The sequence below is a fragment of the Acipenser ruthenus genome, chromosome 24, assembly GCF_902713425.1.
Source record: "Acipenser ruthenus chromosome 24, fAciRut3.2 maternal haplotype, whole genome shotgun sequence".
In the NCBI taxonomy this organism is placed as follows: domain Eukaryota; kingdom Metazoa; phylum Chordata; class Actinopteri; order Acipenseriformes; family Acipenseridae; genus Acipenser; species Acipenser ruthenus.
The window spans coordinates 23561581-23585098 of record NC_081212.1 but is presented as its reverse complement, the minus strand read 5'-3'; the positions used below and the strand labels follow the sequence as shown (position 1 = coordinate 23585098).

The window sequence follows — 23518 nt, the reverse complement described above, 5'->3', positions numbered from 1 at the left end:
CTGTTTTCATAGTTTATCACAATACTTGGTGCATATTTTAGATCCTGTTCTTACATTACATTTTCTAATACAAACAATGTTTTTGTGGAAGGAGGCTATAAGTAATTGGCTCCCCTGCTTTTTAAACAAATTATAGATTAGCAATTCTTCACCCAAAGACCCGAAACTTCTAACATTTACTTCATTTCATTGTAATAATAATGTTGAAAAAAACAAAAAAACAATTCCACTATTCATACTTTATCTGTGGGTGTGTGTTGAAAGTAAAGTTACAAAAGCCCTTTTGAATACAGTATTTGTATTTATAGTACTCAGTATTATACTTGCAGTCGGCCAAAACTGCTTGAACACGTTCTCATTCTTTTCGAATTTAAAACCACAGACCTCCTGTAAGAAAAAACATTCTTAAAAAAACCTTTGAATTTATCCTATAAATTGCTGCCAACAAAGTAAAAATAAACATCTTATTTGGTTTAGGAAATAAGAAACAATGAACAAACCCCATTGAGGAACTTCATGCAGTTCGAACTTTATTTATTATTCTTTATTTTATTTTTTTTAAGGTAAATAATGTTGACTTTGCAAATATAATTCGTGAAGAGGCAGTTCTGTTCCTCCTTGATCTTCCCAGAGGTGAAGAGGTCACCATTTTGGCTCAGAAGAAAAAAGATGGTAAGTAAGAATGAAGGTTGTTGTTACTTATCCCTAGTGTTCTGAGGAAGAAACTCCCTGAAATTCAATAGTTATTTAGAATTTAGACTAAATGTGGGTTGTTATTTTTTGTGGAGTTCACTGTTTGTAGAGCTTTATAATCATACTAAAGATTTGGCATATTGTGTCTTGTAAATTGCAGTGTATCGCCGGATAGTGGAGTCAGATGTTGGGGATTCCTTCTACATCAGAACCCACTTTGAGTATGAAAAGGAATCCCCTTATGGACTGAGTTTCAACAAGGGAGAAGTGTTCCGTGTTGTGGACACTCTGTATAATGGGAAGCTAGGCTCATGGCTGGCAATTCGCATTGGCAAAAATCATAAAGAGGTGGAAAGAGGCATCATTCCTAACAAAAACAGGTACAAATACTCTTCGTTTCCTTTCTGATTATATTAATTTATTCACAAGTACAACTTAAAAACTAGATGAATATAGAAACGTTTATTTACAGTGTTTGGTCTAAAAAAATATTCTTTAACAGATACTAGGTATATGTCAGCCTTTTTTCCTGATTTTTTCGACCTGTTTTATTATTTATTTTTTTTGCATTAGAACATGCATACTTGACTTGCTAGATCATTTAGGGAGTTATGTGCTGTTCATCTTGCTGATTAAAGCAGATGGATAGAAATGTAATCAATAAAACATAACGATGTTGTAAGATCTGGAAAATTTATTTATTTATTTATTTATTTATTTATTTATTTATTTTTTTATTTTATTTTATTTTTTTTTATTATTTTTTTTTAGAGCCGAACAGTTATCCAGTGTCCAGTACACTCTTCCCAAGACCGCAGGAGGTGACCGTGCAGATTTCTGGCGATTCCGTGGCCTTCGCAGCTCCAAGAGGAACCTTAGGAAAAGCAGAGAGGATCTCACAGCCCAGCCTGTTCAATCCAAGTACCCAGCTTATGAAAGAGTTGTGCTCAGAGAAGGTAAAGGCTCAGAACTGCTGTGTTAAAGCTTAATAACCTGTATTTAAAACAAATCAATAAAAACAGGAGTACCTGTTTTAAGTGTAAACTCATTGATCTCTCCAATGTGGTCTACAGCTGGTTTTCTCCGACCTGTGGTTATCTTTGGCCCCATTGCTGATGTGGCTCGTGAAAAGCTGGGAAGAGAAGAGCCTGATTTGTTTGAGTTGGCAAGTGAGTACATACATTATATTTTAAAGGGGCTGCATTTCCTTCCTGAGGTAAGTGCAAGAGTGCATACAATGTATTATATTAATATATATAAAGGCAGTTATGTCCTTAGGGACTTTTCACTGGCTTGTTATCTTTATTGGTTTCTGGTCTCTTATCTCTGTACATTTTTTTTATTGGAATGTGAAGAATTTTTTTTATGACAGACTTTAAAAAGCAGAACAGCCAAATAATATATTTCTGGTGAGTAATTTAGATCATGTCCCCAAGAGTCATTATTGGCTAATCAGGAAATGGATTGTTTTTCTAACAGTTGACAGTCATTAAATCTAAAATATGATTTACTAGAAGGTACTTTGACCATTGTCCATTAATTTATATACTCACACTTGCAACGAAAGAGTTGTATATAATATTACTTTTGTTTAAGCATAAAATTATTTTAAAAAATAAAAATAAAAATAAAATCTATCATTTTTTATTTTTTTCAGGGAGTGAGCCAAGAGATGCTGGGACTGACCAGCGCAACTCTGGCATTATTCGCCTCCATACAATCAAACAGATCATTGACAGAGTAAGTATTTAGATGTGTTGGTTGTAGCTGTAAATAAGAGCAACATAACAATTGCAGTTATTGAAGTGTGTTTAAGCAGTTCAAACTGAGTTGTGTTGTATTTTTTTAGGATAAACATGCTGTTTTGGACATTACCCCGAATGCAGTGGACCGATTGAATTATGCGCAGTGGTATCCAATTGTAGTGTTTCTGAACCCAGATAGCAAGCAGGGTGTGAAAAACATGAGGACAAGGCTGTGCTCAGAGTCAAGAAAAAGTGCCAGGAAGCTGTATGAGCGAGCCCTTAAGCTGAGAAAAAACAACCATCATCTCTTTACGTGTAAGTAGGTTGAACATGTGTTTAAATAGTGCAGTCTGAGTGAACGTGATATTACAAAAAGGGGATGAGATAAATGAGTTGCAAAGATTATTTCATGCAGTTTTTAATGACATGCCTCGTTTAAACTGCTAAGCCATTTTCCAGCATGCAGATTTAGTGTGAAATGTAGCATGTTCCTAATTATTCCAGTCTTCCAGGGGCGCAAAGCTCTTCTTCCAGGACTCAGGATTCTCAACTTCCATGTGACTTTAGCTGAAATGACTCGTGTTGTTTTTAGGACAGCCTTATTGGTTCAGCTCTTGTTGAAAGTGTATATTTTTTACTGACACTTTACACCTGCAGGGGATATTGGCTATACATGTACAACAATGGCCGTGTTTAACATTCTGTTCTAGTGCATGTCAAGCCCTCAAAGTGGCACGGCCAACATCTCACAAAAGAACTCCTTTGATCTGATCTGGCTACTGCCAAAATATTAGGAAGGGCAAGTGGTGTTTGACATGTTGAGGATGCATGGATTGAGTTATTCATTACCAAATCTTGAAATATGCCCAGTGATTACATTTGTTACCTAGCAGTGGAATCACTGATACTGAAGAACCAGAACACATTTTGATTTCCAGATGCGTATACTGTGTTGTCATTTTGATAGTAGCTTTTGTTACATGGGTCTTCTTTATTTCAGCCATCATCAATATGAATTCTATGAATGATGGATGGTATGGAGCACTGAAGGAGACAACTCAGCAACAGCAGAACCAACTAGTTTGGGTCTCTGAAGGCAGGGTGAGGACCCCAATTCATATATTTTTTTGGTTAAATAAAAATACCTTGCCTTACTGAACAGTTCCCCTACTGGACAGTCGTAGATACTTTTGCAGTGATGGCATAATTTACCAGCAGCAGTTTTCACCCACAAATATTCATTTTTAATCCTTTAAGAAGACAAGAAGTTCTGAATTATGGGTGGTGTGTTTTCCTCAAGATGATAGCAGCTTGGCAGTGTGGTTGTTAAATACCTTGGTATTGATTTTTAATAAGACTTTTCTTTATCAGGCGGATGGAGCTCCGGATGATGACCTTGATTTGCATGATGACCGCCTGTCCTACCTTTCTGCTCCAGGGAGCGAATACTCCATGTACAGCACTGACAGTAGACACACATCTGACTATGAAGACACAGACACTGAAGGGGGTGCCTACACTGACCAGGAACTCGATGAAACTCTTAATGATGAAGTTGGCCCACTTCCAGAATCTGCCATTACAAGGTCCTCTGAGCCTGTCTGTGAAGATCCACCAGTAATCCAAGATGCCCAGGCTTACCCGCCCTATCAGCCCCCGGTTCAGCCCGACCCACTCCCCAGAACAAACTCAACTGGGTTCAAAATACCAGCATCTCAGCAGGTAAAACTTTAATAGATTTGATTTCTTATAGCTCTTTGATATAGTGGTTTTAAAGTATTATACTTTTATAAAATATTTAATGTATTAGGCTATATTAACTGTTCTGGTAGGCTGTATCTTGGTGTATTGTGTGTGTTGTGTAGTTTTTAAAATAACAATGAAGGAACTGTTAAACAAGTTCTTGATATTATTTGATAATTAAAATGAACATATTAAAACAACATTACATTTGTTTAATGTCTTTAAACACTACTTCCCAGAAAGCTGAGGCTGTTCCTGTCATCCCTAACCTTCCCCATCAACCTGAGCCTATTGCTGTTGTGTCAGCGCCCTCTGCTGTTGACAACACTGTATATGTAGCTGGTATGAATCATGAGGAGCGTGCTCCAGCCCCTCAAAGCACCTACAGCCCCCAGGCTGGCTCTCTTAGGAGGCCCACCCATGAACTAGCTCGATCAATGCTAAATGATCCGGAACAATCCAGATCACCTCTTGCAGAGCCACCAAAGGTACTAGTCCTGAAACATCTCTCCACAACTGCTGCCTCTCGCCATGCTTTCACTTCTTACACATTTTGACTTGCATGAATGTTGAACTTTTCCTTCTATTCCATAAATAATTTTTTTTCAAAAAAAGTTTTTTTTTAATTTTATTTTTCAGAGCTTTTTCACAGCGCTTTTTACTTTTGCATGGCTTTTAAGGCAGTGGGCATAAACACACATTTAGTAGCTTCCAGTACAGAGGTACTGAAGAGGTACATTTTTGTGTTTGGAACAGAGCTTTTTTTCTGTATTTTTATTACTTGCACGACAATGAGAAGTCGTACAAAATCAATTATCCGGGTAAAACTGGAGATGAAGCTTTTTAACTTACAAGTGACTGCAGCTTGGTAGAAAGTATTAGGATTTTCCATGGTAGGGACGAAAAAAATGGTGTAACATCTAACATGTTATACTTTTTAAGATATTTAAAAAAAAAATGGTTAGAATTCAAAGCAAGACATTTGATAATCTGAGTTTTAAAAGGGTTAGCAAATTCTCAAGGTCAAAAAGTGACTAAGATTAAATTTATCTTGGAAGAAGTTGCTGCTCGTGTTTTCAAATTGCCAGTAAGATCAATGCTTTAACTTGGTGGGTCTTTCAGTTTGTGTATAACAGCTTTTTCTGCTACATTTTTCTCGAGTGTTGGATTTTTCTCTTGTGTTCATACTTTTGGAATACTGTAAAATGACTTGATCATTTGACATTTGCGTTAATACATGTATGCATTTTATTTTTATTTTTTTTACAGCAGATGTACAAGAAAGATCCTTATGGCGTGGATGAGCCTCTAAGACAGAACCATGGTATAAAAGAGCCAGTTGTGGCTCACCCAGTGAATAGATATGAACAAGAGCCACCTCCAAGCTATGCACCACAGCCTCAGTATCAGGATGAACAGCCATATAGAGATTATGATCAGCCACCATATAGATATGAGTCTACAGGTAACTTTATGGAACAGAAATCTCGCAGCTATGACTCACACCTGCAATACGAAACCCGTGTGCCCCCCTATGATGACCAGTGGTCACACTATGATGAAAACCCCTCCCAGACCTACCCAGCTCGAACTCCGTTTGAGAACCAGCATCCCCAGGACTATGATCCAAGGCTGCACTATGAAGAAAGCACAGAGCGTGAATACACCCTGCCACAGCCCCGCTACGAAGAGCCGTCCCCTCTGGGATACGACAACCGACCCCGCTATGAACAGCCAGCGAAGAGCTACGGCAAACCAGTACAGCCCCGGTATGAAGAACAGCTCCGCTACGAAGAACAGCCCCCTATCGGGTATGAAGCACGGCCTCGTTATGAACCCGAACCACATGCCTTTCCCCCTCCTGTTTCCAGGTCCCCTGAACCCAATCCGTACTATGACCCTCCAGTAAGGACCTATACACAAGGCCCTCAAAGGGGGTACAAACCAGGACAGTACGAGCCCCCGCTTAATGCAGATGCTGCTCTGCCACCACCTCCACAGCCACAAGCTAAACCAGAACCACCGATTGCCTCCACCAAACCACTGCCCCCAACCCCAGCGACGGAGCCGGAAGATGATCCTGCCATGAAGCGACAGTCCGTGCTCACCAGAGTAAAGATGTTTGAGAACAAGAGATCCGTGTCGGTGGACAGGGCCAAGGAGTCTGGTGACCCTGCTGCTGTCCGGGTGGGTACTAGAAAGGATGGTTCCAGAGTCTAACGTGTTGTGTAATTCACAAGCCGGATTCAAAAATGTCAAAAATGTAGTCTTTTCTTCCCAGGACTATTTCCTTTTTTTTTTTTTTTTTTTTTTTTTTTTTTTGGAAATAACATTTAATTCCAAATATTAATTATTTATCTATCCTGTGTTATTATTTGTTGGCTGAAACTGTAATGCATTTGTTTTACTTCATTTAACTTTTTTTAAATGCAAAAGTGTCCGTAATGAAAAATAATCTGGTTTAGTATTAATTATATGTGTATCGTTTGTTGGCAGTCTGCAGAAGTAGCCCCCAAGCCCGTTACTGGACCAACAACTGTTCCTAAGGCCAACTCTCTGAGTCGTCTAGACCAGGAAAAGCCACCATACAGGTATGAGGAATGCTTTGATTTTCCTGTTTGTACAGGTGAAACTTTTCTCGTTTCATCTCTGGCACAGGAAGCTCATTAAAATTCACTCCTACTGTATACTGCTATTTGAACTTAGAAGTCTACATGTGCCCCCTACTGTCTGTATGAGAAAACATATTGTTCTAAATGTGACCACATGTATTCATATGGGGGGTGTTCTGTTTTTATTTTTATTGAACTTATTTTATTTTTCCCCTGCAGGGCACCTGAGCCTCAAAAACCTCAAACCAAACCCCCTGAGGATATAGTCCGCTCAAACCACTATGATCCCGAAGAGGATGAGGAATATTATCGGAAGCAGCTCTCGTACTTTGATCGCAGAAGCTTTGATAGCAAACCAGCTCCTCAGCCAACTCAGCCAGCAAATCGCTTCCCTGATCCTGCCAAACCAGTCCAGCCTCAGACACAGTCCAACTACTCCAACTATTCTTCCAGGTAACATTTTAACAGCATTCTTCACCTGTGAGCGTATGTGAATCACCCTCAAACTACAGTGTAAAGCTCAGAAAGAAGTCCAGAAAGCATTTCTTAAATGATCAGATTAGCTATTGCAGTTCTTGATTTCATAAATTAAAAAAAATAATAATCATTTATACCTGCATATTAATATTACTCCAACATTATAATAGTGTCATTTGTATTTTTTAAATTAATATACTCATCAGGTCTTTGGCATGTCACCTTTTTCTTTGAACTGTTGTTTACTGCAGTGTATAGGACATTTAATGGAATGTCTGACCTTGAGTTTCACAGTGAGAGGAAATGGTTTGAAAGAAAATCATTTTAAAAGCCACCTGGCTGGTATATTTTAAACTATAACTGTCAATAGAGAAGGATATGTGCATGTGTCAGTCCTCCAGAGATATGATCAGGCTTTAATAGTCATATTTTAGTAGGTGGCTTCTAAACAAGTTCAGAACATCATCCTTCAAACTAAAAAAAAAAAAAACCTTTTTTGTGGTTTCATTTAGAAAAATGTATAGGGAATGGAGACAGCTGCATCCTCTTTCTTGTCTGCATACCTATAAAAATGCTAGGAAGGTTGCTGGAGTCCACAGGGATATGATACATGAAGGTCACCTCCCTCTTTATAATGTGTTACTGGTCACACATGAAACAGTCTTCAAGTTATCACCATCCCTGTGAGTCTATTGTGTCAGCCAGACGGGGTCTAAATATTATCATATGGCATTTGAGTACTAATGAGTGTTCTACTATGACAGAGGTCAAATCAGTTTTATAGGACATCGTTTTTAAACTCATTGGCATGCACTATACAGTGCCCAATCGTTTTTAATTTCAGTTTATGTTTATGTTATTTTATGGGCATGTGAAACGTGTTATGAAGAAGTTCAGGCTAAAGCTTTACAGAAAAAATACACCCCAGGATCTATTCCAGTTACTAAAGCTAGTGAAAGACCTCAAGACATTGCTGAGCTCCTTATGTCAAAATATTATCCAGGTTTGTAAACTACGTTTTTATTTTTAGGAGGGAAAAAAGCAAAACAAAAAAACCTCTACAGTTGTCCTGTCCACATTGTGTAACCAGAATCTCCCCAAGTTAGTGCAGTCAGATCATAAAATGCTTTCCTAGAATGAACAAGACATGTTTTCCAATTAAGTGTGAGAGCTTTCTTTTATTTCAAGAATCAATCAATATTGGTGTGTAAATCTGTGTTAAAATAAATGCAGATAATTTCATTTTACACGTTGTTCTTGTCCTAACCTTTTTGTTAATTTCTTTACCTGCAAAGGTTAAATGATCATTCTTCCATTTTGTTTTTCTTTTGTTACATTTGCTTTGCCATCACTTAGATTTCTTGGCTCTTACACTAACTATGACTACCTGAAAAGGAATCAGAAGTGGTAAGAATCACTGCTTTCAATGTGAGGCTAGTTCAAGATGTCATCACATTGTTCATTAAGCTATATATGCACTCTAAAACAGTTGAAACATTTCTTAAGTATTCTATCAAACAAATGAATAATGGCCACTGACAAAACAGTAGTTCCAGTTCCATTGCAATATATGAAACTGTTCACTACAAGTTATTTCACTACAACCGTACTTTTTGGATATAACTATCTACTTTGTGGTTACGTAGAGTAGTCTAAGCAATTATTGTAACATGTTAAAGCTGATTGACATAGAGTAGTGCCTATGATATTTTTCTGTTCCAAATTGCATGATAGGTTATTGCTTTTAGAATTGGATTGATTTGTGCATATTTGGCCCTTTTTGTGTGTTTTCTTTTTCTTTTATATTAGTTATTTACAGTATCATGGTAGAGCTTCAGTTATTATAGGATGCTTCAAAATTTGCTTTAATTGGTAAAATGAAACAACTGTGTATTACAGTATTATTTTGTATACAGGCATGATTTGACACTTTAAAAAATAAAACTCAAAATATGACTATTTGACTAATACGAAAACATCCTATACCTGAAACTTTTTTACAAATGTATTTTCTTCATATTTGATTTTTCATTCACTCCTGAATCTGTATTGGTCTTTCTACCAGTGGCAAGTAAGTGGTGAGCATGTGTTAAACTTGTGTGTTTTTCATAGGAGTTTAGGCTATGGATCTGTTTGTACACTGTATTTATATGTTAATGAATAAATCGATGTTTTAACGTTGATACAATCTAAAATATTTCTTAACACTAACAGGGGTAAACCAGCAGAATTGGAGCCTGTGGATAAAATCAGTGTTGTGGAAAAGAGATACGAGCCTGTGCCTCAGGTTACTCCTCCTCCATCCCAGTATGGACTGCCTTCACAGACTCTGTCAAACCCATCTGTACCTCCACCCGTACTCCCCAAACCCCCGCTGTCTGAAGGTATGCATGTCCTTGAGCAGTCAGCATGCGCTGCGGCTGCATGTTCAACAGCTACTGTCTGGAATGCAAGACTGTCATTTGAAAACGTTTTAAAATTTGAGACATATCTTTTTGTATGTAGATCTGCGATATGAAGATAATGCCCCATAACTTTTTAAAGAAATGACGTGTTGTATGGCCCAGTGGGCTACATATCAAAGGTCTAGCAATGCAGAGACAATTATACCAGGAACTGTTCTAGTTTGGCATGTGAACACCAGATTTTAGTTTTTAGTTCTTTTCACATCGTTCTTAATGTATTTTATCATGTAAATGTACTTTTGAAATATATTTCCATAGTCCCAAAGCTGCTCCTGTGTCAATTTAAATTCCCCCCACATATTCAGTTCCTGTCCTCTGTAGTCAAAGGTAAATGTAATATCTAGTGTGTGTTGCATTAATTATTTCAGTACTTTTTGTACACTGTATAGCATTAAAGAGCTATATAACCAGGATTTCATAAAATGCATTTTTTTCTTCAAGCCCTAAACATTTTCTTGTTTACTTTAATTGCAGTCAGCTCACTGCAATTGGACGTACGCAGTTCCCCCAAGTCCAAACCTGAACCACCCACTCTGCAGACTAAACCGACCACAGTAAAGCCTAACAACAGAGAGGACACTGTGCAGTCCAACTACCTTCAACAGAAGAGCTTCCCTGAAAAAGCCCCAGTTAACGGAACTGACCAGCCTCCGAAGCCAGTCACCTCCAGCTACAATCGATTCAACCCAAAACCGTACACCAGCTCAGCGAGGCCGTTTGAGAGAAAATTTGAGAGCCCAAAATTCAATCACAATCTTTTGCCCAATGATACGCAGCAAAAACCCGAACTCCAGACCAAGCCCCAGAGCACCCCACCTCAGCCTCCGGTGAAACCACAGAGTTTCCCACAGCCTGCTGAGTTTGACAGTGGAATGGATACCTTTAACAGAACGACAGAAAACCAGCCCAAATATCAACAAAACAATGTCAACGCCGTGCCCAAGGCTATCCCTGTAAGGTAAGAACAGTAGAAAAGTAACTCCTGTTTACACAAATACCTTCAATTGAAAAAGGGGGGAAAAAAGGAGATTTCAGTGTGTTATTTCTTAAGAACACAGGTGATGTGTATTTATGTATGATCATCTGTTTCTACATATATATGATTTTTTTTTTTCTCCTTTAAACCTTAAGCTGTATTATCAAGGCTTTACTGTAATGACAATGGTGTTCAATTGAAGTGAATGGCAATTTAATTAAATGTACTGAGTTTTCTTTGAAACTTCATTCTGTGAGCCGGAACACTTGAACGTATAATGAGACATCAGGGAAGATTTTTTTTCCTGTGTGAAAGAGAACACTTCAGAATGCTGATTGGTCTTGCTTCTCCTTTTTCTTAATAGATACCATTTTGTCATTGTGGAGAGAATATTTAATTAATACAGGGGGGAAATGACCCACTGAATTATCAAGTGTTTACATGGGAATACTTATTACAGCAGTGTGTCAACAAAGTACACTTAATTAAAACTGGCAAAAGAGCCAATAAATAGCATATTGCCATTACATAGGTAAACAACATGGCTTCTTAAAACTACACAAGATGGATCAAATGGAGCATTAGACATTGAAGTGAATTTCTAGCACTGACTTTAAAGAACATGTTACAGAGAATCACCTCTTGTTGATGTCCCCTGATAGTAAGAGGTGTTCTTCTCTTTTAGTCCTGGTGCGTTGGACGATGATGATGAAGATGAAGGTCACACTGTAGTGGCAACGGCACGAGGAATCTTTAACAGCAATGGTGGAGTCCTGAGTTCCATTGAAACCGGTGTCAGTATCATCATCCCACAAGGAGCCATTCCTGAGGGAGTGGAACAGGAGATCTACTTTAAAGTATGCAGGGATAACAGCATCCTACCCCCCTTGGACAAAGAGAAAGGTCAGGAGTACTCGCACTTATGTGGTCATTCGATTTGTATATGGGGACTGCACGTTTTGGCTAAAATTGAACAATATCTGAAGTTGGTTCCCTGTTCATGTTGTTTTTCTTCTTGGTTCTAAATTTGACAGTACGTTTTATTTCTAGGAGAGACGCTGCTCAGCCCGCTGGTGATGTGTGGACCTCATGGACTGAAGTTCCTGAAGCCTGTGGAGCTGCGCTTACCTCACTGTGCGTCTATGACCCCTGATGGTTGGTCTTTTGCTCTAAAATCCTCCGACGACTCGTCGGGTATGCTGTCCTCTGTCCTTTTGGGGTCTTTGGGTACCTGCTTGAGAATCGCAAATTTAACCTGGTTGTGGGTCACTGTATTTAATTCCATTCCATGGTTCCCAGATCAAACTTTTGTCTTTACTGTAATTTTAAAAAAGCAGAGCAATACATGCTTGGTATTATATGTTACTTGTTTTATAAAAGTAATGATAAAGAAAAACAACGACCTTTAACATAGCTTAACATTTTTCCTATTGAAATATCGGTTTCTTTTAATAACTGCAAAAAGTAGAGCAAATTGATTTGTGTCTAAACATACAGTACTGCATGCAATTCTTGAATGGCTATACTGTGCAACGCCATGGTAGATGCACAAAAGCAAACTGACTGCACGTTTTAATATCATTGAAGTTAACTTGGTTTGTTTCTTTGCCGAGTATCTTAATGTTAATTATGCATTTGTGTAGATTAGCTTCTAATTAATCATCCTTGAAATGAACTAAAGTTGATTTAATTAGACTGTGTTCTCATTTACTTTTCACTGTCACTACTTGGCTGTAGTTTAATCCTCTTAATGCACAATAACGTAATGCTAGAAATTAATTTAGACTCTGCATTGCTCTTTCTGAAGGTATTTTCTGCTGTTGCTTTGTAGTGTCTTGCTCTGTTAATTACAGCTCTTATTTCAGACGCCTCTAAACTGACTAACTGCAAGCCTTTGTTTCTCATTTACTCCAGCATTTCACTTTCTTAAACAACAGTTCTAACATTTTTATTAACAGCATGAGCTTTAGGCTCCATCATGAATGGTATTTATTATCATAGTGCCATCAGGCCAACAAAAAGTGGATAAAATGTAATACATTTACAAGTAAAGAATGCATTAAACTAGTAATATAAATATTTAGCAAAGTATCAAGGAGTTTTGATCTGGAGATCAAATGATCCTAGCTTTTAAGTCGTGGTATATTGTATATTTGAAATCTGCAGATTATTAATAAATGTCACATTGCATTTTTTTTTTTTCATATTGATTTGTTTGAAAACAAACTTCTTCTGGAATAGTAATTCCTGATGTCTTGGTACTCATACTATAACCATCAGAAGTAGCTAGCTACATGCTTTAGGACCTGCCTATGCTGCAGTAGTTTAATATATGTTGTGCCAGTCCAACAGTATTTAAAAGTTAAAATAAAGGAGAAAGATTTCAATATTTTCTGCTATTACCATGTCTTCTCTTTCCTCCCCCTCCCTCCCCCAGGTGATCCTAAGAGCTGGCAGAACAAATCCCTTTCTGGGGATCCTAACTATCTTGTCGGAGCAAACTGTGTGTCCGTTCTCATCGATCACTTTTGAAGCGGGAAGCAGCTGGTCTGTTCATGAATGTGAAAACTGGGATTATGTCCTTTTTCAGGGACTCAACCACTTTAATTAAGTATTAATCATGTTCTCAAAGATTTGGTTACTGAATTTTACACAAAAATCAACAATGTTCAGGTTCTCTTTTAAGTGCTGTTCATTTTGGTGCTTAAAAGCTTACAAAGAACTAGTCTCTTGAACCCTTGTTCAAATGCATGCCCCATGCCACATATTTTGAATCCTGTTTTAAGCCAGGTTTCCTAGTCTTACTACTTTTTGTGAGGATTTCCATGGGTTAGAAAGGTATTGAATGAGAGATGATGACTATTTAAAACTGCAGTGTTAGCGGTTTTAATGGCTATACTTCTTAGATTGTGGAGATGTTGATGTGCTCTGCCATTAAGGGTGTTGGCAATCATCTTAAAAACACTTAAAGATGAAATTGACATGTGAAGGGTTTTTCAGATACAGCTAGGATTTGTAATGCTGTAATTTTTGCTTAGCATTAATCAGTTGACCTTATTTTACTTTAGGTAAGTGCACTGCATTTTGATTAGCATTGGAACTCTCCCATTTTAAAGGGACACTATGCATGTGCTATGACTGGTTCTGGTGCCTGCTCAACCTTGTACATTCACCACCGTTATTCTCTTAACAAGCAGGGATGCCTTACCCTTTATTTTTCACTTTCATTTTGAAGGGTTTCATGACTTAGAAACCTTTTGCATTTTTGTTTTTGGATTTATATGAATGATAAATTATGAAAATGTGTAATTTTTTTCCATTGTATAAAACAAGTACACAAGAACAGTAAAGGTTGAGAAAGATGTGCTTTTTTTTTTCTTCTATGCTTTTGGAAATTCCAGATGCAGAAAGTGTGGCTGTACATACTGCTAGCATATCACCTTGGTGCTTGGTTTGTAAATTAACTTTTTGTATGTCTTTTTTGTTACTTTGTATAAAACAAAACTGAAAAAAAGTTTCTAAAAAAGGATATCTTTGTATTCTGGTATACCCTTGAGGCTTGGAACTTGTAACCTTAGCCGTAATCAAACCAACTTTTCTACCAGTATATACACTACATTTTTAACAGTCACAGGAACTTTTTATGTTTATCTACAAAAAAAGAGCTTGGTTTAAATGAATTTAAAACTCTGTATTCAAAGGGTATGCTTTGAAAAGTGTTCCCTTCATTTATTTGTGATACTGGATGCTGTACTGTGTGCCCTAAAATGTATTTTTGTACTAATAGACAATTTATTATGGCACAGCAGTACTATTTTCTTTAGATATTATAACACTGCTTTTATCAGATATTAGCTGTTCTTCACGTGTGGCTGATTTTTTTCCCCCTTTTCTTTACAACACATTTCTAAGTATACCACTGAATTAATTAATAAAACATTTTTTAAGTAATTTTTGTTGTCACCTTTCTTTATCCTTTTTGTTTTTTTAAATACTTGTATATTTACAGAAAATACTGTTTTTCAATATTTGTGAAATACACCATTACTGATTCAATATGTTACATAAATATACCAGTGCATTTCTTTAACTATAAAATAAGTTCACATATATTTACACATAGCAGTAATTCAAACCATGCAGCTGTGAAATATAGTATATAATGAATGAGACTGTAGAACATTTATACATACTTTGGTCTATATTATTATCCAAAACTGTACAATCTCTTTTAAAGTGGTACGTTTTAAGCTATATAAATCGGATTCTTTATAGTATAGTCAATGAGGTTCTGCATGCATACCCCCCATATCCTGACTGAAATATAATTAAATGTGTGGCCCCATCCTTTCAAAGAAACTGCAGTACCTTGTTTTGTAAACTAACCATGAACAGTTTAAGTGATGCAGTAATGTATCAAGCATGGTCCATTTAAAGACCAACTTTATTAAATGCAATATGCAATCATGCTTTTTTTGAGTGATCTAAAATGAAGGAAAGAACTTGGGACACTCAAGTCCTACACAGAAATGTGTAACACAGACACCAGTTGCAAATTTGATGTCCTGAAGAAGAGCTGATTTAAGGCATTGACCGTGTACATTTGCGTTAATAAAAGCGTTACTTGGACATGCCAAGGGGATTGTGTAGTTTTTCTTATGAAGTATGCATTTGAGGGGAGATTGTAACACCACTGCTGCGTCTTCAGCAGCTCGATCTCAAGTTTTTCCATGTATGCATTTTAAGTTTTACAAGCTGTTGTAATAGAGGGGCCTCTACACAGAAAGTCCATGTTCTTATAGACTTCAAGATAATCAAACGTTTCTCTTGGATTTTCTCGAAGTACTGCTGGCTCTATAAAATAATGTAAGCAACATTTAATCCCTGCAGAGGGAGCAGTTTTATATACACCCATAACTTCAAAAACAATCATTGATTCCAAGGGAAAACTTACAAGTCAAGCAGTCAAATGTTTCAGCTTAGCTTTTTGATAATAGTTTTACAACAGGTGATCTACACACCTACACACAAGTTCAATTTTGCAGAGTAATACTGTCTTTTACTTCAACCATTCTGTGCACATTACCACAACAACTACAGCTAAATGTAAGAATAATTCTGTTTACTATTTTATTGGTTAACGTAAGGCACTAATTAAAAGTTGTGTTGAAAGTATAGAGCTGTGTAACAAATCTGAAAACCATACCTCAAAAACCAAAAAGACACATAGTCAAGATCAAAGCAGCCATAAATGAGGTCCTAGTTATATAACCCTGCAAATATGATAGTTTCAGAGTTATTGAAAGTGTAGGTGTGGAGGATTTGTGAACACATAAGCACTATTGATTTATCGTGGATGCTTAAACATTTCATACAGCATTTATTTTTATTTTTTTACCCACAATCCTACTCATAAAAAAAAAAAAAAACTTTTGAGGCCTAACTATGGATACACAAATACAAAACGGTAATTTTAATGTAGTAGTAACATGTAGTCAAATATATCTTGTGTTGTATTATTACAATGTGTTTTTTTTTTTTTGATGGTTGTAAAGCAGCAATAAATCTAGAAAGCACAAATGTGATGGTTTACAGTTGTCTGTTGTGGTTACGTGTATTGGCAGCAGGCGTCCAATCAAATAAAAGGCACGTACCAGCACGTGTGCACCCCATGCAATCATATTTCAGAGGATGCTAGAAACGATTGAACAACGTGAGTGGCAACCAATAATCCATAAGAACGCCTGTACTTCAAAAGAATGTAATATGCTTTGATAATACATACAGTAATTAAGACCATGCACTTAAACTGTGTCAACTAATCTCCAATGTAAACAACTATTTCTTCTACCTTAAATTGAAATGGCATTCAAGTAGCTCAGTTTCCAGGGGTATTTTGTGCTGCAGTTGGATACATGTGCCATGTTTTTTTTTTTTCCCATCGTTTAAGAAAGGGCTTTCTGCTCTAGAATTGCAACATAAGAAATGAACAGTAGTCTGTCTACTGTACAAATTGACAATAATGTTGAATAGACGATTGTCTATTCAGTGATAGAAAGATATTTATAGTAGTGGGCAAAGCTATACATGTACTATATTTCCGTGATTAACATAATTTGGCCTCTGATTATGAGTAGCCCACCTTTATAAAACATTCTACATTTGTCATCATAATAATTTTCAGTAGCTCGAGCTGGCAGGAAGGACTATATTTTAGACCGACCTCTGCTTTCAAAATATGAAAAGTCGTTTTTGCCATACACCATAGCGTGTGACACATCTGTAGTATCACCGTTGTGTTTGCTTTTCTCCGCACCTCCCTGTATTCACACAGCCCATCCTACGGTATATCAGCTGCACCACTTCCCTTCTTCAGGCTCCACGCCTGACTGTCCCAGTGGCTGTGCAATCCCTCACTCTGCAGCGCCGTAAACACTGACAGCCTGTGAGTTTCCTCGAGCGTATCCAGAGGGACTCGGTGTGTTTGCTGTAGTAAAAACATTCGGCTTGTGCTGCCTTGCTCCACACGGATACAGGGGTCGAGAGGTACATCAATGACAGCTGCGGCAAAAAGGGGAGGACGAGACGCGTCATTTTTTTTTTTGAATTGCAAAGAGATTTTGCAACCTTTTTTTTTTTTCAAACAGCGTTTGTAGCTCTTGTCAGCTGCGATAGCCTGCACGAGACTTTGTAAATTGCATCCATTAACACTGGAACAAGCTCGGTGGACGTTGTGAATAATTGGAAGGAGCTGTTTCCTTTCTCTTCTCTGCGAAACAACTGGACACATTTAGTTGCCTAAATTGATGAACAATTTAAGTGAAATATTGAGCGTTTTAACTGTATCACCGACAGGCTGGCAGTGGAATTCACGCTTTTCAAGGTTTGGCTTTTATTATTTTCTTTTTTGCCATTGAGTTTCTTTTTGTTTACACGTTCTGTTTCCAGTTGCAGAACCCTGCGTTTTGGAGTTGCATCGTATCTTATGGGGTTTCTTTTGAAGTTGCGTTCTGTCAAACATTTTCATTTTGGTAAATACTATTTGCGAGGTTTATTTTAACTGTCACCCCTCACTGAGAGTTGTGTACAGCAGCACAAACGGACGGTACCGTATGCAGCTTTTCTATTATTTCATTTGAATTTCTTGTTTTCACCTTGGAACAACAATGCCACTAAGCGCAATGCCCAGAGGTCAATCCCTAAGCCCCGCTTCCCTGTCGCGTAGCCTGTCCAGGTTGAGGGAATTTCGGACCCGGACTCGTATCATGCTTTCGCTCGGAGTTTCACAGATGGTTCTTGGGAGTCTTATCCTGGCTGTCAGTTTCGCCGCCTTGGCATTAACCACCTCAGCCAGAGTCCGGCATTCATGTCCGTTCTGGGCTGGATTCTCGGTAAGTCTTTTTCAATGCATTTAATTAATCTTTTACATCATTGAATACAGAACAAATATATTGCGCGGTAACATAACACAGCTAGTTATGCATTATGCGACTATGAGAAATTGGACTAAGAATATGTAGCTCAACAACACCATTCTGACGGCGCTGTACCGTATTTTGATACATTGTATTTGTACACACAGGCAGTATATGCATCTCATGTTAAAGTGATTTTGTCCATGCAATCGAGGATTTTTAAATATGACTGTACCACTATTGCCCACTTGCCAGCTTTCTTCTCTCCGGTATGCTGCTAGTAGTGTGTATATGTTTTTATTTCCAGGTTTGCTGGTCCGGTCTCACTATGTCTAGTTCTGCTGGGGTGTCGTTTAACTGTAAAACGGATTTTCATTACGACCGGTCGGTCTTGCTGGTAGAAGTTACAACAGGATGCGTTATAACAGTGCGCTTCATATCATTCTAATAGAATCGCAGCCCTGTCACGGTCCGTGTTTTGGCAGCGCTGACCTTGGCATTTTTACTATGCCAGCTTTGATCTGATGGAATAAATTGTAACGCAGGTTTGTGTTTTACAGAAATAGTAAACTTTTAGAACTAGGAATAAGCGACATATTTATATACGTTTGTGATGTAGAAATCTACTTACTGTATTGGCAAAACTAGAAAAAACAAATGCAAATCAAATGTAGTGCATAATTCATTTAGTTACATTTTAAAATTCAAAATAAAAAATGTTCATATGTTTTACAATTCTTAACAATGAGTGAAATACGAGTTTTTAAAAACCCATCAGTGTCTTTCTTCGTCCCTTGCATGGGTCTTTTGCTTTACATTTTAAATACCACCTGACTCATTTTGGATGTTGGCTGGCTGTGAGTGTGCAATGTATATTTGGAGTAGATGTATTTCTAAAGGATCCCCGTGTCCGACGCTTTTTTGAGGGCTAGTATAAATTCAGAGCTGGAACGCTGCCAGTGTTCCACTCTGGGGTCAAGTTGTGTTCTATTGGCATAAACAGAGCTCTGCTGAGCAGTTACTCAGAAGATATTCAGCAAGTGTTAGAAAGTGCTGATTAATTGATGCAGCTCCCAGACCGTCCTGGGACCAAGAGTGGTCCCCATGCAGTCCTGTTTGTTTTCAGCAGATATTTATTTATTTATTTATTTATTTATTTATTTATTTATTTATTAAAGCTGGCTACATAAAATGGAACCTGTTGTAATATTGAGCTATTTGAACTGTCTGAAAAAGGTCTGGAAGCCCACGTAGTATCGTTACATACTGTACATAAGCGCAACATCAGCCAGAACAAAAAAAAAAAAAAACATTTATAATTGAGCTATTGTAAATGTGAGATTTGTGGTTTTAGGACGGGTGCCAAGTAGTATCTTCTAAAGCCTAATTGATTAAGAAAGCCGTGATGGTGGCCAGAAACATCACGCAGACAGCAGTAGAGGTATCGGATAACCTCTTCCGGTTACCTAGATATAAGCTTAGTACCAGTAATTGTGCGGGTTGTAATAGTTCTGCTCAAGCAGGACATGCAGGACATGCAGGACAGGGGCTCTTCAGCATGTCTTACGAGCCAAGCCTCAGTAAATGTGAAAGGATGGCAGAAGCCAATCAGCGTGCAACCCGATGACCTCATAGTGGGGTTGATTGGGTGGGGGGTTGCAGCTTAAGAAAACGTTTGTCTGGTACCGTGTTCTACAGGGAAAGTGTCTACTGTTCAGACACAGCCTGGTACCAGAAATTACCTTTGGGCTACAGTTGTATCATAAATTCATTGATCTTTCTCCTTTCTCTCATTTCGACAATACTGTAAATCATTTTAAAAATAAGATTAGTGAGTGTTGCTATAAGTGAATTTATACTTCCCTTTGTGTGGTTTTGGAGCCAGGAATCTTAATGTAAGCCAGAGGGTTTGGATTTAAATGTTAAATGAGTAATTTCAGTGCTGTGAAAAACAGAAACCGAAGCACAGCGTTTGCTCAATCTGGTGCTCTTGGGGGCTGAAAATTTCATTGGGTCATACATATTTATAACAGTAAACCTTCGACTTCTCTGTAAGAACCAGCCAGGGCTTGGACTTTTAATAAGCAGAGGCTATTGGTCTTATTAATTGTGGCACGCTTGAATGAATAGTAGCTTTTCAGAGTGTTGTTATGGCGTTGTACTGTGAATCAGATTGATGAGTTCAAGACCAGATAACTGCATACTTTCAGTTCCCTTGTCCATTAATCAGACCAGGGTATAAACTGTGAGTAAAGAATTCATTCATTTTATCATGAGGCTTCATTACATGGATTGCTAAGATAAAGATGGTTGGTGCCCATGAAAGTGCTGGATTGATATCTCTCTTTATTTATCCACTGATCTGGGGAGGATTCCCTTAGTCTTCCCTTGGAAGGACCATGTCTCTATGCCCATACAGTATTATTATTATTATTATTATTATTATTATTATTATTATTATTATTATTATTTAGTCATTTAGCAGATGTTTTTATCCAAAGAGACTTGTGGGTGAACTATGCTTCACAACTGCTGCTGCAGAGTCACCTACAATAGGACCTCAGTTTTACATCTCTTCCAAAGGATGGCGCACAAGGAGGTTAAGTGACTTGCTCAGGGTCACACACAGTGAGTCAGTGGCTGAGCTGGGATTGAATCTGGAACCTCCTGGTAACAAGCCCCTTTCTTTAACCACTATACCACCAAGCCTCCTGACTTGACATTATTTAGACCTGCCTACAACGTTGCCCAGTGCTGTCATAATGCTGGTTGTGTGATACTGTCCACATAAGAGAGCCACATTCCAGCCCAGGCATCGGGAAATGAAAGGCTAGCGCTTTTAACCCAGCTTGCTATTGAAGTCAGTATTTCTTCATGTTAACTTGCGGTAGGATGCTTGGCCATGTCTAAGCAGAACAAAAAGCACAGCTGGTAACAAAGAAAGGTCAAAGGTCCACCCAAAACTCAAGATGTTACACAATAAGATAACCTTCAACAACAGCTCTGGCAGCTTCACTCATTTCCCTGCTGAGATTTTCTTTTAATGTCATGTTCTTCTAATACAGTATCTCTTATGCATTTTGAGGCTCATAGGCTCATAAAATGGTTAAGAAAGCCTATGAAAGAAGGAAAGAAACATTAAGTTTGTGATTTGAAAAAAAACTGTGTGATATTAAAGATACTGATGTATTACGATAGGAAAAGTGACTGGCTTCAGATGACTTCTGTCTTTCCCGTAGGGCGGTGTGTAAAATAGTGTGAAGTAAATAAGTAACACTGAGCCCCTTCACAGTTCTGACACGCACAGCTGTGGTCTGGTGTCAAGCTGGAGCATGACCAAGAAATCCCAGATACTATGAACCCTCAGAGAAAATTGCTGTACCATAGCGTGTTCGATTTTGTACTTCTAATTTGGAAGAACACTAATGTCCCTACTCTAGCTGAAGTATCCACATGACAGTAGTTAACATATCTACACAATGCAAAGCCCAGAGCGGTAATGGATTTGGATTGTTTTTTTTAGACAAGGAATTTCATTTAATGAGTCGAGACCCACACTGGGCTGAATTAGTGGAGAATTTAGAATGTCCCGATTTAGACTGGCACAACAGGGTGTGTTTAAAAGTAAGCCATTGCCAGACTGTTAATGGTAAGTTTAAATATGCTCTATAAGTATTATTGGGGTATTCTTTTTATTTTATTGATTCCTTTATTGACGTTTGGTCTGTTCATTAGGTTGGTGCAGCAACGATCACTTATTGGTGAAAGGAAGGGGGTGGCAGTTGACAAGGGATGTATTGACATTGAATTTGATTTATTTTTTAAATGGGGGGTCAGTGGGTGCCCTTTATCTTGGGTATGCAGTTTCTGAAAGGACTGATTTGTTATTACGTTCCAATAGCCTGAGGGCTGTGGATTTAAAGCATAACCTGCTGCCCCCCAATAAATTCCATTTATTAACGTAAATAAAGCTGGTGATTATGTCACCTTATCCACGTTTGCTGTCACACACCACAATGCATTTTCACCAACAATTAAAGCAGCCTGTCGTTCAGTTTCAGAATTCAGAACAGGTTTGTTCACAGTGAATTAGCCTCTAGTGTCAGCAGTGAAGCACTCGCTCGACAGCGGCTTCTTGTTTTTAGTGATGTCGATGGGCAAAACACAAACATCTGTCTCGCTTTTCAGTGTGTCTTGGTATGGTTTTAGGGTTCACGTTTGTGTCTGTTTCTGGGCAGGAAATATGACTACTGTAACTCCACTAGCCGTATGATTGTTTTTCACATTGTGGCAGAAATCCATCAGTACCCACTATGTGAGCATGCGACGCGCCATTTATCACCAGATTACATTGGAAGGTTATTTTGGTGACAGTAACAGTTCTTTTAATTAAAGCAATTAAAAATAATTGTCACGATAATTTGTATTGTAAAATAATTGCTTTTTTTAATTACCTACGTACGAGATCGGACTAGTGTATTGGAAAAATTGTATAAATCACATTCTAGCTATTTTCTGCTGTCTCTTTTTCTTCAACATTACCAGTCTTCTGTGTCTTATCTTTCTTGTCTGCATCTCTTCATCGCTCCTCTGTCTGCATCTTGTTTCTTGTCTCTTCTTTTTCTCCCTCCACTCTTCCCCCGCTTCCTCCTGATTCATCGTATTCCCCCTGCAGCTCATTTATTTTGCTGTTTGTCTTCTTGTTGGTTCCTTCCATTTCTATTCTATCATTCTATGTTGTTTTTTTTTTATTTTCCTTCAATTCCCTTTATCTGGTTCAGCAGGGTAGAATGTCCAAAATCTCCTTCAAATGCCGGCAAAAATCTAAAACTTCGTGCTGGAGGGCAATCATCTTCGGCTCCTGACCAAATCCTTCAGTGCGCGTGGGCATGAATGTTCTGCAGCCCTGTGGTTCAGATCTTTAAAATCCTCCCCATGGTTTAGGCATCCATCTTACTTTTCTTTATTCTTTGTTGAAGGTCTGCAGGTGTTTCCTTCTTTTCCAAATCATAAAATTCTAAGACCCAGTCTCCAATAAACCACAGATCTTTTAAATGCTGCTGGCATGGAACTAGGAGTTTTAACCTGGTTAGAGTGCAGATTTATCCACTGTATCAAACCCCAAAATATAATGATAAAGTAACAGTGGGTGAGTGTGATCCTGACGAGGGTGTTGCACCTGAAACAGTGGATGGTTCCCCTGGCCCAGGCAGTTCTGTCCTTTGGAGAGAGGCACTAAAGCCCTGGCTCTGTATTACATCCTGAGAGCAACACTTCACACACCACTTACCCCCTCCCCCACACTCCCCTTTCCCATGAAATAATAATTCTCTTTCCAAGGCTCTACTGTACAGTATGTGCAATGTGGCTGCTGTGTAATTGCACTGTACAT

General features: G+C 38.0%; 2 protein-coding genes across 21 annotated transcripts in view; both read left to right on the top strand.

The window, feature by feature from the left end:
- The window catches only part of LOC117429450 (tight junction protein ZO-1), a 97009-nt gene extending 82347 nt beyond the window's left edge, over nt 1-14662 (top strand). For 5 of the 18 annotated variants that reach the window (XM_058998803.1, XM_058998811.1, XM_058998815.1 and 2 more), the window contains 18 exons: nt 564-672; nt 854-1073; nt 1465-1649; nt 1767-1862; nt 2351-2433; nt 2543-2753; nt 3439-3539; nt 3810-4160; nt 4421-4669; nt 5451-6368; nt 6678-6772; nt 7013-7246; nt 8627-8677; nt 9485-9654; nt 10210-10693; nt 11397-11614; nt 11762-11905; nt 13149-14662. In XM_058998803.1, coding sequence (XP_058854786.1) covers nt 564-672; nt 854-1073; nt 1465-1649; nt 1767-1862; nt 2351-2433; nt 2543-2753; nt 3439-3539; nt 3810-4160; nt 4421-4669; nt 5451-6368; nt 6678-6772; nt 7013-7246; nt 8627-8677; nt 9485-9654; nt 10210-10693; nt 11397-11614; nt 11762-11905; nt 13149-13243 — 4014 coding nt within the window. In that variant the 3' untranslated portion in view covers nt 13244-14662. The remainder of the gene's footprint in view (nt 1-563; nt 673-853; nt 1074-1464; nt 1650-1766; nt 1863-2350; nt 2434-2542; nt 2754-3438; nt 3540-3809; nt 4161-4420; nt 4670-5450; nt 6369-6677; nt 6773-7012; nt 7247-8626; nt 8678-9484; nt 9655-10209; nt 10694-11396; nt 11615-11761; nt 11906-13148) is intronic. The other 13 variants (XM_058998804.1, XM_058998812.1, XM_058998805.1 and 10 more) reach the window with 12 other exon arrangements.
- Nucleotides 14663-17015: 2353 nt separating this feature from the next.
- Nucleotides 17016-23518, top strand: part of LOC117429707 (protein ENTREP2-like) — an 82694-nt gene continuing 76191 nt past the window's right edge. The window contains exons 1-2 of one of the 3 annotated variants that reach the window (XM_058998796.1): nt 17016-17594; nt 17937-18102. In XM_058998796.1, coding sequence (XP_058854779.1) covers nt 17518-17594; nt 17937-18102 — 243 coding nt within the window. In that variant the 5' untranslated portion in view covers nt 17016-17517. The remainder of the gene's footprint in view (nt 17595-17936; nt 18103-23518) is intronic. The other 2 variants (XM_058998795.1, XM_058998797.1) reach the window with 2 other exon arrangements.